This window comes from Panthera uncia, unplaced genomic scaffold (genome assembly GCF_023721935.1).
Source record: "Panthera uncia isolate 11264 unplaced genomic scaffold, Puncia_PCG_1.0 HiC_scaffold_1885, whole genome shotgun sequence".
In the NCBI taxonomy this organism is placed as follows: Eukaryota; Metazoa; Chordata; class Mammalia; order Carnivora; family Felidae; genus Panthera; species Panthera uncia.
The window spans coordinates 10,835-26,128 of record NW_026058564.1 but is presented as its reverse complement, the minus strand read 5'-3'; the positions used below and the strand labels follow the sequence as shown (position 1 = coordinate 26,128).

Sequence of the window (15,294 nt, the reverse complement as noted above, 5' to 3'; positions counted from 1 at the left end):
CCCCGCCTCGGGCTCTGTGCTGACAGTGCAGAGCCTGGAGCCTGTTTCAGATTCTGTGTCTCCCTCTCTCTTTCTGACCCTCCCCCATTCATGCTCTGTCTCTCTCTGTCTCAAAAATAAATAAACGTTAAAAAAAAAATTAAAAACCCAAAAGTGGATTTAAAGATTTGAGGCTGCCTGTTTTATTTATTCATTTGCATTAACTTAATTAAGGACCTTTCTGGGTACGCGTAGTCATTACGCTAGCAGTAATACTCAGTTTAGTAAGACTTCAAACTATTTCTTGCATTTCTGCGTAAAAGAAATCCTGGCTGAAAGATCACTTCCAGTTTTCCCTTTTTAAGGGTGTTTGCTTTCTGTTAGAAGAGAGAGCACCAGCGCTTTCTACTTTGACCTCCAAAGCACCAACCTCGCCTTTAGGCAAGATTCTTGGATTTGCGCGTTCCAGCGAAGTCCGGCCTTTTCGGTCCTCGCAGGCTGCCGTAGCCAAGAAAGGCAGCACTCTGTTCCCCAGAAAAGTGCCACCTGCGGCCGCAGTTTCACTTTCGGTTTCACCCGGGTGGTCCGCGGAGGCAAGCTAGTGGCGCTGCTGGAGAGGAGGTTTGGATCCCGGCCACCAGGTGAGCCAGGTGGCTGTGCGGGCGGTTCGAGGCCCCAGTGTTCGTTCGCCCCGGGCGGGTTTGGAGAGTAGCAACCCGGATCTGGGCCAGGACGGAGCGTGGATTCCGGGGCCTGCGGATGGCGGGTGCCCGCACGATGCCGCGCTCACGGTCTCCTCCACTTCTGGAAAGGCCAGGAAGTCAGGAGATCTGTGGTCGCCGGCCCTGAGACCCCCGCACCCCCGCCCCCGGCACCCCTCCGGGGGGCGTCTAGACCACGCAGGGATGAACGGTAGCTGCCTGGCCCCACCGAGTTGGCTTTTGAGACCAATCCTGGTGTAGAAGTTCCCGAGGGAACCCCGACATTAGCCTGCGGATTGGGCGAGAAAGCGGGCCCGGAATACACGGGCAGGCTTCGCTCGGTTCCCAGGGCTACACCGACCACGTCGGGATGGTTCCGCTGACACGCAGGAATTGAGAGCTGGACCAGCCCACCTTACCCAGTCCATCTTACCCAGTCCTCAGGTTTCGGATGTCCACAGTTGTATGGTGTTAAGTCCTATCACCAGGACTTTTGTGTATAGGTGTGCGCGCGCTCGCTCATAGCAGGTATTTTTAGAGTGTCTAGAATTAGGCTGATGCAGATAAGGTTGGTAGTAGTGACTTAGTGTGCCACCCACGCCTTAGTAATACAGGATTATTGAAAAATTGAAAACACATTAAGAATATGGTAAAGGAAGTAATATTCACTGAAACCTTTCCGCCTGCCATTTATTTGTGTATTTTACTCTTGTATGTACTACTTTCTATTCGAGCTTAGACTCCCTATTTTATCAGTTAACAGTATATACAGTCGTCCACTTTCATTTAAAAGTTCTTTCTAAAAACTTCTAATTTTCTATTTTTTGATTGGCTGCCTATTCTGCCGTTGTGTAGGGCCCATAAATGCAGCCATTGCCTGACTGTGAGGCGTTTAGGGTGTTTGAGAAGTTTTGCTTCACTAAAAAAATTTTTTTAATGTTTATTTATTTTTGAAAGGAAGAGACAGAGTGTGAGCCGGGGAGGGGCAGAGAGAGGGAGGGAGACACAGAATCCGAAGCAGGCTCCAGACTCTGAGCTGTCAGCAAAGAGCTTGACGTGGGGCTCAAACCCGGGAACTGTGGATTATGACCTGAGCCGAAGTTGAGTGCTTAACCGGCTGAACCACCCAGGCGCCCCTTTGCTTCACTTTAGCATCCCAGGTAATACTTTGTTAAACTTAAGAAAACAAAAAACTGTATTTCAGATTATTTACTTGGACTAGATTCCGAGAAGTGAAATTATTACAATAGATGCTGTGTTCTACTAAGGTCTTTTTAGATCTTCATACCCTTTGCCAAATTGTTTTTTCTGAAAAGTAAATAAGTACTCCTTATCCTGCATTGGGTGGTCTCTCACTAGACTGTGGCATATTTGGTATGAGAATTTTAAAAAAAGGTTTACATCACTTGGATTATTCTATCCTTTGAGAATTGTACCAAAGAACAAAGACTTAATCATCTGAGGGAACTGTAATACTGAAAAATGGGAAATTGACCATTTTCATGACCAGGATTAGAAATCCATTATTTATAATGGCAGCCCCTTCAAGATTTAGTTTTTAATTTTTTTTTTAATGTTTATTCATCTTAGAGAGAGAGCACACAAGTGGTGGGGGGGGGGGGGGGGGCAGAGAAGAGAGAGAGGGACAGAGGATCCGAAGCAGGTTCTGTGCTGACAGCAGCAAGTCTGATGTGCGGCTCGAACTCACAGACTGTGAGATCATGACCTGAGCCACCCAGGTGCCCCCAAGACTTGTGACAGTTGTTTTCAGATTCTCTTTATGTCAGAATAAAGGATCTAATAAGTTGTATTTTGTACTCTATTATCTGGTTAGAATTGAGCTGTTCTCATTTATTATACCTTGAAGGTTTTTTAAAATTCTTTGTTGCTTTAAGACCAGTTGACATTTTGGGCCAAAAAATCCTGCGTTGTGGAGGGCTATCTTATGGTTTGTAGAACGTGAAACAACGCCCCTGGCCTCCATCTACTAGATATCAATAGCACCACCCTTCTCCAGAATGTCTCCAGACATTTCCCAGTGTCCCCACTTGCTTACAGGAATTACTTGGGGAACTTTATAAAAATGTGACAGTGCCCCTTGCTCGGGGAGTCTGATTAGCAGCAGGCTTCAGGAATCTGCATTTTAACAAGCATCTCTGTTGACTCCATGCAGTTGGTTCTTATGTAACACAGAAACATTTCAGTTTTCTTCATTCTTCTTTTATTTGATGGTCAGTAATAGAGTTATTACTGTGCTGTAGCTATTTAAGTGCAGAGATGACACCATGCTAGTTACTATAACCGTAGTTTGTGGGTCAGGGAGAAAGAGACAGGGATTTTCCTTGGCACTGACATTAAATGCCCCCCACAGGCTTGGCTAGTGAGCTTACGAACCAGGGATACTATTTTCCCTGCCTCTGAGAAGCTTAGAACCTACCGTGGGAGACTGGTCAACAGGAAGACTACAGAACGGCCTGAGAAGTGGAAAGTGGTACCCTGAGGGCTGCGGTTCCTGGCTCACGTGAGAGGGGTGAGGAAAGCAGCCCCCTACTGTGTGGGGAGGAGGGATTGGTATGAAGCCTTCAGAAGGGGGCCAGGTATGCCCCTGTCTCAAAAGGGAGATGTTTAGGGAGCTGCTCTCCGTGTCTGATGCCCTCTCCGTCCAGGGCTATGTGTGTTTACTTGGGTTGTCATGTTGTGTTTCATTGTGATTTTTTTTTTTTTTTTTTTTTTTTTTTTTACTTTTCACGTTTTTTTCACCCGAAGCTGTCAGTGTGCTATGAGTAGGTGAAAGTTTACTGGTGAACATTGCCGAGAAACCAGGATTTGCATGGTTTGCAAATCTGCAAATCATCTGCTCAATAACGCAGCTCTTGAAATCACATCAGATCTCCTTCTGAACCTTTAACCATTGTATTTCTTCACAGGCTATTTGTCACTTGAGGCATTTTCCCTCCAGTGCTCCTACTCTCCACCCAGATCTCCACTTACATCTCCATGCACGTCTGTGGCCATGCTCCAGGCTTAGCAGGAGAATCTAGACATATTCACAAGGGCAGCTTTGAAAGGGCTTAGGCTTTGGGACCAAAAGCCTTACTTCTGCTTACCACCTTGCAGGGTTACTGTGTGAATTGCTTGTGAATCTAACATACATAGTTGGATGAATAAAATTTGTTTTTTTTCCCCCCATTCTTTTACCAAAAAAAAAAAATCTCTGCAGGGCAGTTTGCAGATGTTCTTATACTGGACCTCTCATCTCAGTAGCTTCTGGCAGAAAATATACAGCCTTTGACTTAATAGCCATTTCTGAAAATAGGTCATTTAAAACAAGCCTGAGTAGGAGGCAGGGGAGGGAGAGAGCCATAGAGGTGATTATGGCTTTAATTTTGAAGGGAGAAGTTTTATCAAGGTGACCCCTGCAGAAAGGAGGCCTTTTTCTTCTTATGTGTTTATGGTTCAAGAGGCTTTTCTCTCGCTTCAGAAATGGTCAGAACTGTTCCTTCTGCTGTAACCAATTTAAAAGATGAACACTTAAAATTACGTGAGCCAAGTGATGGGAAAAATTGTGATGTTGAGACCAATTTACTCACACAAAATGGATTCATGGGCCAGTCATTAAGTAACAGGGAGTACCCAGGAAGCCTAATGAAGATGAATGTAAAAGACGTGGCCTCCTAAAGTGATGGATAAAATGTGTTTGAAGCAACCACCCTCTTTTCAAATAACTTTTAAAATGTGTTTTTTTTTTTTTTTTTTTTCCCAAGAGATTCTGCAGAACTAAGATGTCCTGGAGAATAAATGCAAAGCTTGGTATTAGTCTTTCCTTTCATGTGGCTCACAGTCCTTTGAGGGAGAAAGGACTTGTATATAAAAAAGTAGAGAATATAAAAGAGAGTAGTGACAGATGATATCAAATCCCAACCAAATGGGAAACGCATCCTGCCAGAACGAAGTGAGCTGGTCACCTCCACTCTGCTGTGGAAGTTGCAGGTGGAGCTCATGTGAATCTCTCCTTAGAACCCCCTTGTGTTTCCCTCCACTGACACAGTGTTCCCCATACTTGCCAGTTCAGAAGAGTCTGCTGGGCATGTGCAAGCCGGTTCCAGGGTTCTTTCCCGCACCCGCCGAATCAGAATCCCGAAGTGAGCCAATTGATTGATGTTTAGGAAACTGACTTAGCGGCTGGAGCCCAAGCTCTTTTAGCCTGACTTGCCCTGCCTGCCAGAAATGTGGCCCTTCTCCCTTCTGCAGCTACATTTTGTCTTCCTTGCCTGTGTAGCATTTTCTCCTCAAACCCAAACACACAGTCTGCTGCCTTTGCCAAGATTTCTGTCCTTTCAGCCAGTGGACTCCTTTTCCTTCCCACTCAGTTCACATGTCTCCCCCAGGAATCCTTTGACCCACCAAGCCTGCGCTAAGCGAGCTTCTCTGTGTGCTGCTCCCTGCACAATTCTGTCCAAATACATTACAACTTTTTAAAAAAGTTCTCCATTGGCCTGTCCTTGTGCCAGCTCTGGAGCGCAAAGTCTGAGGGCCCAAGGCTATGTGTGTCTCATTCGTCTCACACCCCCAGCCTCTGCGCCTGACACTTGGGCGCTCACTTAGGCACTGTACAAAAGTTAGAAGTGTTGAATGCCTTCAGGAAGAGATTGATGTTAATTGGAGTAAAAATGTGGCTTAATGGCAGAGGTGTGATCTTTGATGAGTTTAGAAGGAGATTATCTATGCTCTTTAAAAAGGTGAAGAAAGAAGATGAGTAACATTTTAAAAATAATTAATACCAGCAGTTGTCGAGGTTTGTGGTCTTTTTTTTTCTGTCATTAACTTAACTTTGGACAAGGTAGTTAATAATATTCCTGTCAACTAGATTTTCACGTGACAATGCATCGTAGTGTTTTTTTTTAACACAAGATAAACAGCTAGTTTCATCTCAAGTCTTGTACCTAGAAAGTGCCATAATGGGATTTCCCATCTAATAGGAAATGAGCCTGACTCATGAGTTGAGTCTCTATTAGGCCTTTGGGGTTAATAGTCTCTCTGGCCTGTTCAACCACAAAACAGCACGTGTTCAGGACATAAATGAGGCAGTTTATAGACGAATGGGAAGATTAGTTTGTTTTTACTAAACCCATCAAGAGTACTGAATCTGTTACAAGGTTTACTTTGTAATATTTTTTCTTGTGTTCAAAACAACATAAAATTGTTGTGTGGTCTGAGTCTTGAATGAATAGTGATTGTACTGAATAGCGGTTGTAATTCCACTTATCTGTTGAGACTGTAGCTACAAAAATAAACTGGCAATCCAGTGGAAAAGTTAAATTAAAATTTCCTGAATAAAATAGTTAGCTGATCACATTTTTAAAGTCTTTCAAGTCTTGGGGAGATGGAGTAGGGAATGGTCCAAATAACAGCTCCAAATTCAAGAATACTTTGTGAAATTTGCATTTTCTTTTGTTTAACTTAGGATGTTGACTTTTCATGGTTACAGAAAATTATTTTACTGAAATTATACTCCCTTTGTTTACTCACACTCTTTGAACAAGAGTTTAAATTCTTCTAGATTCTAAGTTTTTTAAGGTCAGAACCTGTGTGAATGAGATGTTTGTGAATTTCTTTGAAAATATGTGCAGACAGACACGTGTTTGTTGAAGAAATGAAAAGCCGACAACCTAGCATTCTACCTTACCCAAACTGCTGAGCCAGCACAGATTCACTTTGAGAAGATCTGCAAACAATGTTCCTAACCCTGAATTCAGGTCATTGAGTGAACAGATTTGGAGTGAAATAAGCTGGGCTGTTTCTGGAAGAATGTGTTACGAAAATGTTGATTGAAAACAATTTGAGTTTTTGAGCAGAATCCTTCAAATATTGTATCCATACTGATTTTTAAGTGTCAATACTATATGGCTACTAAAGAATAGCTTCATTTGACTGAAACAGAAAAATTAATTTTCAAATTCCTTTTGCTATCAGTTTTTGCTTAAGTAACCACAGTTTTGTTACATTGGTTTACCAGAATATTTTGAGCCAGATAACAGTTATATAACAAGATGGGTTTTGAAAGGAGTCTTTGGCAACTATGTATGTTTGATCTGGGTATATAATACTCTGTATTTCAGAGTCCTATTCTTGAATAAGACTTTTTCTTACTAAAAGGCAGCGTATGGAATGGGAGAAGATACTTGCAAGAGACATATCTGATAAAGGGTTTAGTATCCAAAATATACATAAAAAAAACTTCTAAAACTCAACACCCAAAAAACAAGTAATCCAATTAAAAAATGGGCAGAAGACATGAACAGGCATTTCTCCCAAGAAGACATACAGCTGGCCAACAGACACATGAAAAGGTGCTCATCACTGATCATCAAGGAAATGCAAATCAAAACCACAATGAGATAATCATGTCACACCTATCAGAATGACTAAAATCCACAGTGCAAGAAACAACAGGTGTTGGCAAAGGATGTGGAGAAAAAGGAACCCTATTGCGCTTTTGATGGGAGTGCAAACTGGTACAGCCACTCTGGAGAACAGTATGGAGGTTCCTCGAAAGTTAAAAATTGAACTACCCTATGAAAGTATTTACCAAAGAATATGAAAACATTAATTCAAAGGGATACATGCACCCCAGATTTTATTTATAGCAGCATTATTTACAGTAGCCAAATTTTGGAAGCAGCCCAAGTGTCCATCAGCTGATGAATGGGTAAAGAAGAAGTGGTGTATATATACAGTGGAATATCATTCAGCTATAAAAAGAATGAAATCTTGCCATTTGTAATGACATGGATGGAGCTAGGGAGTATTAGTGATGCAAAAGTGAAATAAGCCAGTTGGAGAAAGACAAATACCATATGATTTCACTCATATGTAGAATTTAAGAAACAAAACAAAGGGAAAAGAAGAGAGAGACAAACCAAGAAACAGACTCTTAACTGTAGAGAACAAATGGATGGTTACCAGAGGGGAGGTGGGTGGGGGGATGGGTGAAATAAATGATGGGGATTAAGGAGTACTCTTGTGATGAGCACCAGGTGATTAAAATAAAAATTAAAAAAAGATAATTACATAGAGTATATATATTATAATAGAGGAAATCAAAATCTCTGGCTGCATTAGCAACTTTCAGGAGGCTATATAAGGTTATGATTAAGAGCATGGGCTGGTCATCCACTTACTAGCCATGTGCCAGAGCAGGACCTCTGTGTCTTTTTCTTCATCTGTAAAACGAAGATTAAAAACAATACCTGCCCCATAAGGTAGTGAGGTTTAAATGGATTAATACATAAAAGCGCTTAGGTAAGTGCTGACATACAGTACACTCAAATACTAGCTCTCAATTATGATTATAATTATTTTGAGAAACGCTGTTTTGGCATCAGTCATTTGTAAATATGTCTACATCATATAACATAGACTTTAAAATATGACTGATTTGAGCTTGAATGTCGGTTCCATCACATTTGGGGGGCAAATTATTTCAACTTTTTGAGCTGTTATTTTCATTAGCAAAATGGAGGTATTAAGACATTCTTCCCAGGGTTCCTACAAAGATCAAATGCGATAGTGTTTATAAGGATCTTAGCAGAGTGCTCAGCATAGAGAAAGCATTCAGCAAATGATGGAGGTGGCCGTGGCTGTAATGCATATACTGACTGTGTGTGAGACAGTAGTGACAAGCGATTAAGAATAGGGGCTCTATTCATACAGGGGGCTGTGGTGAAGCTGTGTCATAGGGTCGCTATGGGTTACCTGAGTGAGATAATGCATTCGTTTAGTATTTCGCTGTACGTACTGGAAACGTGTCAGCTGCCCTGTTGTGATAGCAGTAGTGAATGATGTTGAGTCTTCATCTGTGGTCCTTTGATACTTGACTTCCTGCAGATACGTTAAAGGTTTCCAGGCTTTTTGTTGTTGTTGTTGAATAATTAACTTTTGCCTTCACTTTTATTACCCCCTTTCAGATTTTTGATCAGGATTGTTACAATGAGTCTACGGAAACAAACCCCGAGTGACTTCTTAAAGCAAATCATTGGACGACCAGTTGTGGTAAAATTGAATTCTGGAGTGGATTATCGAGGTAATGTTTTCATGCTTCATCCTCACTGGTGCAACTAAATAAGTAAATATGACTTAACTGGTTTTTATTAATGTCTTAAACATATCCAGGAGACCAAAAAAGTATGGGTTCTCCATAGTTTTTATGCCTGTTTCTTTTCTACCCCTGAGATAGTTCCTTTTGGAGACAGTGCAGGTAGCAGAGTGTGTGCTTCTGACTTCCATTGTGATTTGTGTGACTGCTGTCTCCTGTCTGTGCTTTGAGACTGTGTGTGCCTAAGCTCCCTGGTAAGAGCCAGGGTTCTCAGTCACCTGGGGCATAAATAACCAGGTACAGAAGAACACCTTAGCCCAGCAGCATTCATTTTTGCCAAAGTATTCACGAATGACAAGCAGCTGTTTAGACAGTATCATTTTACAACATGAACTTCCCACTCTTACAATATGCTTGGACTCCAGATACACCTTTCTTTTCTTTTAGAGAATGCTCTTTTTAAGAGGCTGTGACACTACTGAAATTAACTTTGTGGGGGAAAAATGGTATCACACATGCCATTTTTTTTTTTAATTTTTTTTTTTTAATGTTTATTTATTATTGAGACAGAGAGAGACAAAGCATGAACAGGGGAGGGTCAGAGAGAGAGGGAGACACAGAATCTGAAGCAGGCTCCAGGCTCTGAGCTGTCTGCACAGAGCCCGACGCGGGGCTCGAATTCATGGATCGTGAGATCATGACCTGAGCCGAAGTTGGACGCTTAACCGACTGAGCCACCCAGGCGCCCCTCACATGCCATTTTTAAAAGTTACTAAATTCCTAATCTTCCAAAATTTAAGTATGTTTAATTACCTGGAATATTTCACGGGTGCAGATAATGAATTCATTAGCAGAGTAAAGCCTTTTGTCTCTTTTCTGAATGATGATAGTAATCTTGAATTTTTTCCTCTTTCCACACATGCAAATTTAATATTACTGAGAACTTACTGTGTGTCCATTATGTGCTAATCATTTCAATTTCCAATTTATCTTCACGTAAATCCTTTGAGATCCCTGTTTATCCCCATCTAGTAAGGGAGGAGCTAGGACTCCCAACTCAAGCTTAACTTAAAAGCCTTGTTAAGAAATCACTCTACTGTTTTTGTACGGCTTTAGTTTCTTGATATCAACAACATACCTCCAGTTTAGTTTGATTTTTGTAGTAGAACTAATGGATTTATACTGAATACTGAGATAGAAAGTCTCTATGTACCGCTTTACACCCATAAACTTTTGATGAGCCCAAAGGAGATACCAGACTTCTAGAGATTTGAACATATTCGCCATTTAGGGTAGGGATGGTATGTTCACTGTCTTCTCAGAATCTACTTCATTGGGGAGATTAGCCAGCCTAGCCTGACTTTTTTTTCTCTATCCTCATATTTTTTGAATATGTATTTCAAAAAATACATATTCAATTTTTTGAATTTGTAAAGGTAATATATGTGTTTTTCCTTTTTTCTTTTTTCTTTTTCTTTTTTTTTTTTTAAGCAAGTTCAAAGCAAATAATGAAGAAAAGTATATAGAAGAAAGCAGTCGCTCCAGATTTTCCATTGAGATCATCAGGCTTACCAATTGGGACCTGTGTCCATATAAGCATAATTTTATATAAATGGAATCATCTGTACATACGCCCTTATTTTCTTTTTTTACATTAAAAAAAATGCATTCAGTTCTCTGACACTACAGAATGTTTAATGCTGCATAGGAGTACCTTGTGTGGATGTGCCACCACTTTGTTTTTGTTTTTAACTAGTTTCCTGTTAATGGACATGTAGGTATTTACCGAGTTTTTGCTATTTTAAGTAAACAACTCCGCTTCTTTGACATGTATTTTGAACACTTGTCCAAGTATTTCTTTAGAAGAAATCCTCTGGGCTAGGATTTCTGTGTTAATGAGCTTGCCAAGTGGCCCTCTAGTCGGGGCAGATGGGTTTATTCTTCTCTGTGTTCTCACCAACCCTTGTATTAGCCTTGTTTTCAACTTTTCCATTCTAATTGGCAACAAGTAATAGTTTCGTTTTGTTTCTGTTTCTTTGTTTACTAGTGAAGCTGAACTGCCTTTCACATGGCTAGTAACCATAATGATTGAATTAAAAAACCCAGCTCTCTGTAACAATTTCTCTTGAAGTTTAAAGAAAACTTTGTTTCTTCTGTTATTCATAGTAGTTTATCCCTTAGAGAAGGGAGGGGGTTACAATTACAACCTCCTGGAATCTTTTTCGTAAAACAACCTTTGCCAGGAGAAGGGATATTTTTATTAGTGAATATTTCATTTTGGAATGCCTTTAGTTAAGTTTAAAATAGATTTGCATATCATGTTTCAGAAGTTTCTTGCCCATTTAGGATTATGGTTTTGATGTAGAATGATACAGCAGGAAATAAACTACAAAGTTACATCCTAAACTTTCTTTTGATAGGAAATAATTGTTAGTAATTGTCCATAATCTATTCTGGTTCTCTGAAAGTGTGCAGCTTCTAGCAGAATTCCGTTAGGTTAACGTCTTGTGTTCTCATGACACACACAATTGGGAAAAGAAACTTTTTGTTTAGAGGAAAATGGGGGCAGAGGCAGAGTGAGGAGCATATTAACGAAGCGGAGGCCAAATGAAGCCATCGACTTGACTAATTGAATCAAGTTTGTACTGTTTGTTTTCACTTAATTTTTTTTTCTAGAAAATACCACTTTAAGTTAGAGACCCGGACTTAGAGGCTTATATATTTTCACCTTTTGGAAAAAACAAAAAACAAAACAAACAAACAAACAAAAAACTTGCCCTGTACAATTTATGCCATTTTAACACAATTAAAAAGATTCACTCAAACAGCTTTTCCTTAAAAGCTCCTCAGAACGTCTTGGGCCACTTTTCTATATTAGTCTGGATTTGAAAATATTCTAACTGTGACAAAACAGAAAGGGATGTGTTATAATGCAATATGTTGCCCTCTCTTCTCAAGCTGCTCTTCACTGTGAGTCACAGCTTTAAGATGTGCCTTCAGGAGCACCTGCTGTCTCCTCTTCTATTATTTTAACAGATTGCGGAGACTTCCTCTTAACCCTGGAGTACATTCATCTGCTGCAGTAGATGTTGCGAAAGAATGCAATAAATCTGCCAGACCCATATTTCACTTAGTGGCTGAAGTAAGAAATGCCACTGGAAGCAAGGAGTCTTGGCCAGTGGTCATTTGTTCCTGCATAATTGCCCACTCCTGATTTTAGCTTTCAAAGGATGGTGTCTTATTTGGAACATGCTTGTTCTGTTATTTTGGGGGAGGCTTTAGAACTTGCTGTTGTTATCACACATATCACGAAGCAAGTGATAGTTTGATGTTTTCCCTCTTAGCAGTGGGTATATGACTGCTTTCACACTGTATGCTTCTTAGCCTTCCTTCACAGTGGCACAAAATGAACCGATCTGAGTTTCATTTACAGTGTGAATTTTTATATTAAGCATGTAAGAGCTAACAAATAAAGAGATTGTCAGCTCTAAGGTATACCCTGTAATTTTCAACTCTGACTTGCTTTAAGTATCTTCTCTTTGACTAAATCTGCCTCCAGGGGTCCTGGCTTGCCTGGATGGCTACATGAATATAGCCTTGGAGCAGACGGAAGAATATGTAAATGGACAGCTGAAGAATAAGTACGGGGATGCATTTATCCGTGGAAACAATGGTAATATTCTCTCACTGTACAGTTGTGTAACATCCAAAATAAGCCTTTTTGTTTATAATCAGGATCCCCAGCAGATTTTCTACATAATTCAAAAGTTTAGTTTTAGTTTTGCCTTGTTAATTTTTAACTTCTTATATCTCGGATCTTCACTGTGACCATTTTTTTTAAGATGCCTCCTGGAGTTTTAGAATAGGCATTCTCACCTTCCCTCTCTTTACTAATGAAGAACCGAGGGGCATTAGTATACTGACCCAGAACCCGGTACTTTTGAATACAGTTGATTCTATTCCCCCAACACCGCCTCTCACAGTGGCAGTTGGAGCCCAAACGATGGCCCCTGTTTCCCCGCTGTCTTTGGTTTGCATCATTTGGCAGTCAGCTTGTCCTGTGTGTCCTTTTCTGTCTTAAACATTCAAATGCCTGTTGTGGACGTTTGCATCCTTTAGTTTGGCAAGAAAAAAAAAAAAATAGGAAATAGGGTTCTAAAGTTAGTCTGCTAGTATGTCGCTATGATTATTACAGTTACTTTTAAGTACCTTGTTTTAAACAATTATCATTAGAGTCGTATTTGAGTTTCTCAGGGGGAAGGGAGAGACATCAAAACCGTGGTAACTGCCCTTCGACCCATCCCCACTCTTTGGTCCCATCCCTCAAATGGAGTTCAGGTTTTTTATGGACGTGCATTCTTTGGTTCTGGGTAATTTCTTCATCCGCCTTTCCAGCTGTATCTCTGCTCTGAACTAAGTATCCTGACTTACTGTAGGTGTTCTGTCTCCTGTTCTTACAGTACCACATTTTCTCACGTCCTCTCTTTTTTTTTACATCTTTTGCTGGCTTTTTAGTCTTCCCAACATGGAAAATTTCCTCTCTTTTTTTTTTTATATTATTCTTATTTTACTCCCTCCATTTACTAGAAATGTTATGCTCTCTCCCCATCTCCAGACAGCTGATAGCAGTAGCCGCCTGTGAGTGGTGACAGGCTAGATCCTGTCACATGCACACCACATCTAGCGCTTGTCCAGTTTCCCAGGCGTGTTTTTGCCGTCATTCTGATGATTCCCGTCATGTAACTTTTTCCACGATGTAATCAGCAGTAGTTCTCTTTAGCCGCACCCCCCCCCCCCCGAGATTTACATCTTTGTCTCTTAAAGAGGATCCCCACTTACTTGTTTAATTTGTGCTACGTTCTTTGGTCAAAATGCCTTTTAATGTCACTTTGAGGAGCCGTGTCGGAGTCTCAGTAGGCAGGGGGGTAGAGGGTGGGAAGAACACCTCCGGTGAAAGCCTGACCAGAGTCCCCTAGTTCTCACATTTCGTCTTGTTCTCATGGACTACCACATACCCTGAAGGGTCCGGTTTAAGTGTTCACAAGAGGACTAGGTGAGCAAAACTTTGGGTAACACCAAAGGTTGATATTTTAAAAGGGAACTCAGAATAAAACTTTTAGTATTTTAAAAACAAGAACAGAAGCAAAACAAAACAAACAAAAAAACCCCACAAAAACTCCTCAGCCCTTGTTTATTGCGTTGTAATTAAAGAATAGTAAACAGCAAGTTTAGAGTTTTTATTGGAGAGATGGATGGAAATGTTTTTTATTGTTAATCTGAAGTCTCCCCTGGTGGCTTTACTGATTTGCTTTCCTACCAGCATAATAAATCTGTAATTATAAAACATTCTTAGATTCTAGGGATTTTCACATCCCTTCTGTTTTGTTCTCCTGGTCTCAGTTTGCAGTCACATGTACAGCCAGCACTAGAACACAGGCCTGTAAGACATCAGACGCACGTCTAGATTCATGAAATTAGTTTTTCAGTCCTAGACGTTATCGTGTCGTATGAAAATTCCCTTTAAATTTGCAGAGATGTTAGGCCAACATCTATTTGCTTTTAGAACTTGCTGTTGTGAGACTTAAGCACAGGTTTTTTTCAACATATTTATTTTTTCTTTTCAGTATTGTATATAAGTACACAGAAGAGAAGGATGTGAAGACACCAGGAGTATAATACTTTTCATACTGGGGTATATTTTTTTATGAGATTTTTGGGGGGTTCCTTTGTGACTTCCACTTGTCCCATTTCATAATAGTTGGTGATTTTTCACTGACCTGCGAGGAAGAGAAATGTACAGAATTGTGATAATGTAATTGCGACGCGTTCCTTCCTATTTAAGTTTCAGTCGTTTCCTTTTACCTCTGTGTCAGTGTGCAGAAAGCAAAAGAATAAAAAAAGAAAGAAAAGCTGTTTCCCTGTACGTGATTTCAACCCAAGGCTGCAGCGGTGTCATATGCTCTGATTGCTTTACTTACTTGTCTGATGAAAGGATGCATGCGGCGGTAATTAAAACATTTTAGAGACGTCCTTCTTTAGCCCATCGCCTTCGATTTGCCACACAAAATGCGTGAGTGGAAATGTTCGACAGAGGCCTCCGGTTTCAGTCTGAGGCTGAGCAGGGTTTGTGAGGTCAGAAGTTCAGCCTCTGATTCTGTCACCTGGATAGAAAGTAGAGCTGGGGATCCGCAACAGCAGTGGGAATCTGAATGGGGTTGCGGGGGAGACCCAAACTCCAGTTAGCAAAAAGCACCCCAGTTAAGCCAGGTCTGTCTGCAGTCACCTTGCACTGCCTGTGCAGTTAGACTGGTTAGGTTTTCTTGCCTTCTTTCAGGAGCATTGGCATCAGTGTCCTTCTCTAATTTTCATGAAACACAGCAGGGGAGGAGCCAGTCACGTACATATGTCTGTCTGGCAGTGGTTTCCATTAAAGCAAAGCCTGGAGTTTGTAAACTTACTCAGGTTCCAGTTGCTTCACCGTGATTGGGGGAGAATTTCTCCTCACCCCCGCTGGGGAGG

General features: G+C 40.8%; 1 protein-coding gene across 1 annotated transcript; it reads left to right on the top strand.

Annotated features, from left to right (window-relative positions):
• The first annotated feature begins 517 nt into the window (after nucleotides 1-517).
• LOC125917460 (U6 snRNA-associated Sm-like protein LSm6) lies at nucleotides 518-14,474 on the top strand. Its single transcript, XM_049623652.1, has 4 exons — nucleotides 518-620; nucleotides 8,648-8,763; nucleotides 12,335-12,448; nucleotides 14,400-14,474. The coding sequence occupies exons 2-4, from the start codon at nucleotides 8,670-8,672 to the stop codon at nucleotides 14,432-14,434; spliced, it is 243 nt and encodes an 80-aa protein (XP_049479609.1). The 5' UTR covers nucleotides 518-620; nucleotides 8,648-8,669; the 3' UTR covers nucleotides 14,435-14,474.
• Nucleotides 14,475-15,294: the final 820 nt, after the last annotated feature.

Excerpts from the sequence above, each read along its gene's own strand:
- LOC125917460 (XM_049623652.1), top strand. The coding sequence starts at position 8,670 with ATGAGTCTACGGAAACAAACCCCGAGTGACTTCTTAAAGCAAATCATT. Across the intron at positions 8,764-12,334 it reads TTCTGGAGTGGATTATCGAG|GGGTCCTGGCTTGCCTGGAT; the intron begins GTAATGTTTTCA and ends ATCTGCCTCCAG. Across the intron at positions 12,449-14,399 it reads ATTTATCCGTGGAAACAATG|TATTGTATATAAGTACACAG; the intron begins GTAATATTCTCT and ends TTTTCTTTTCAG.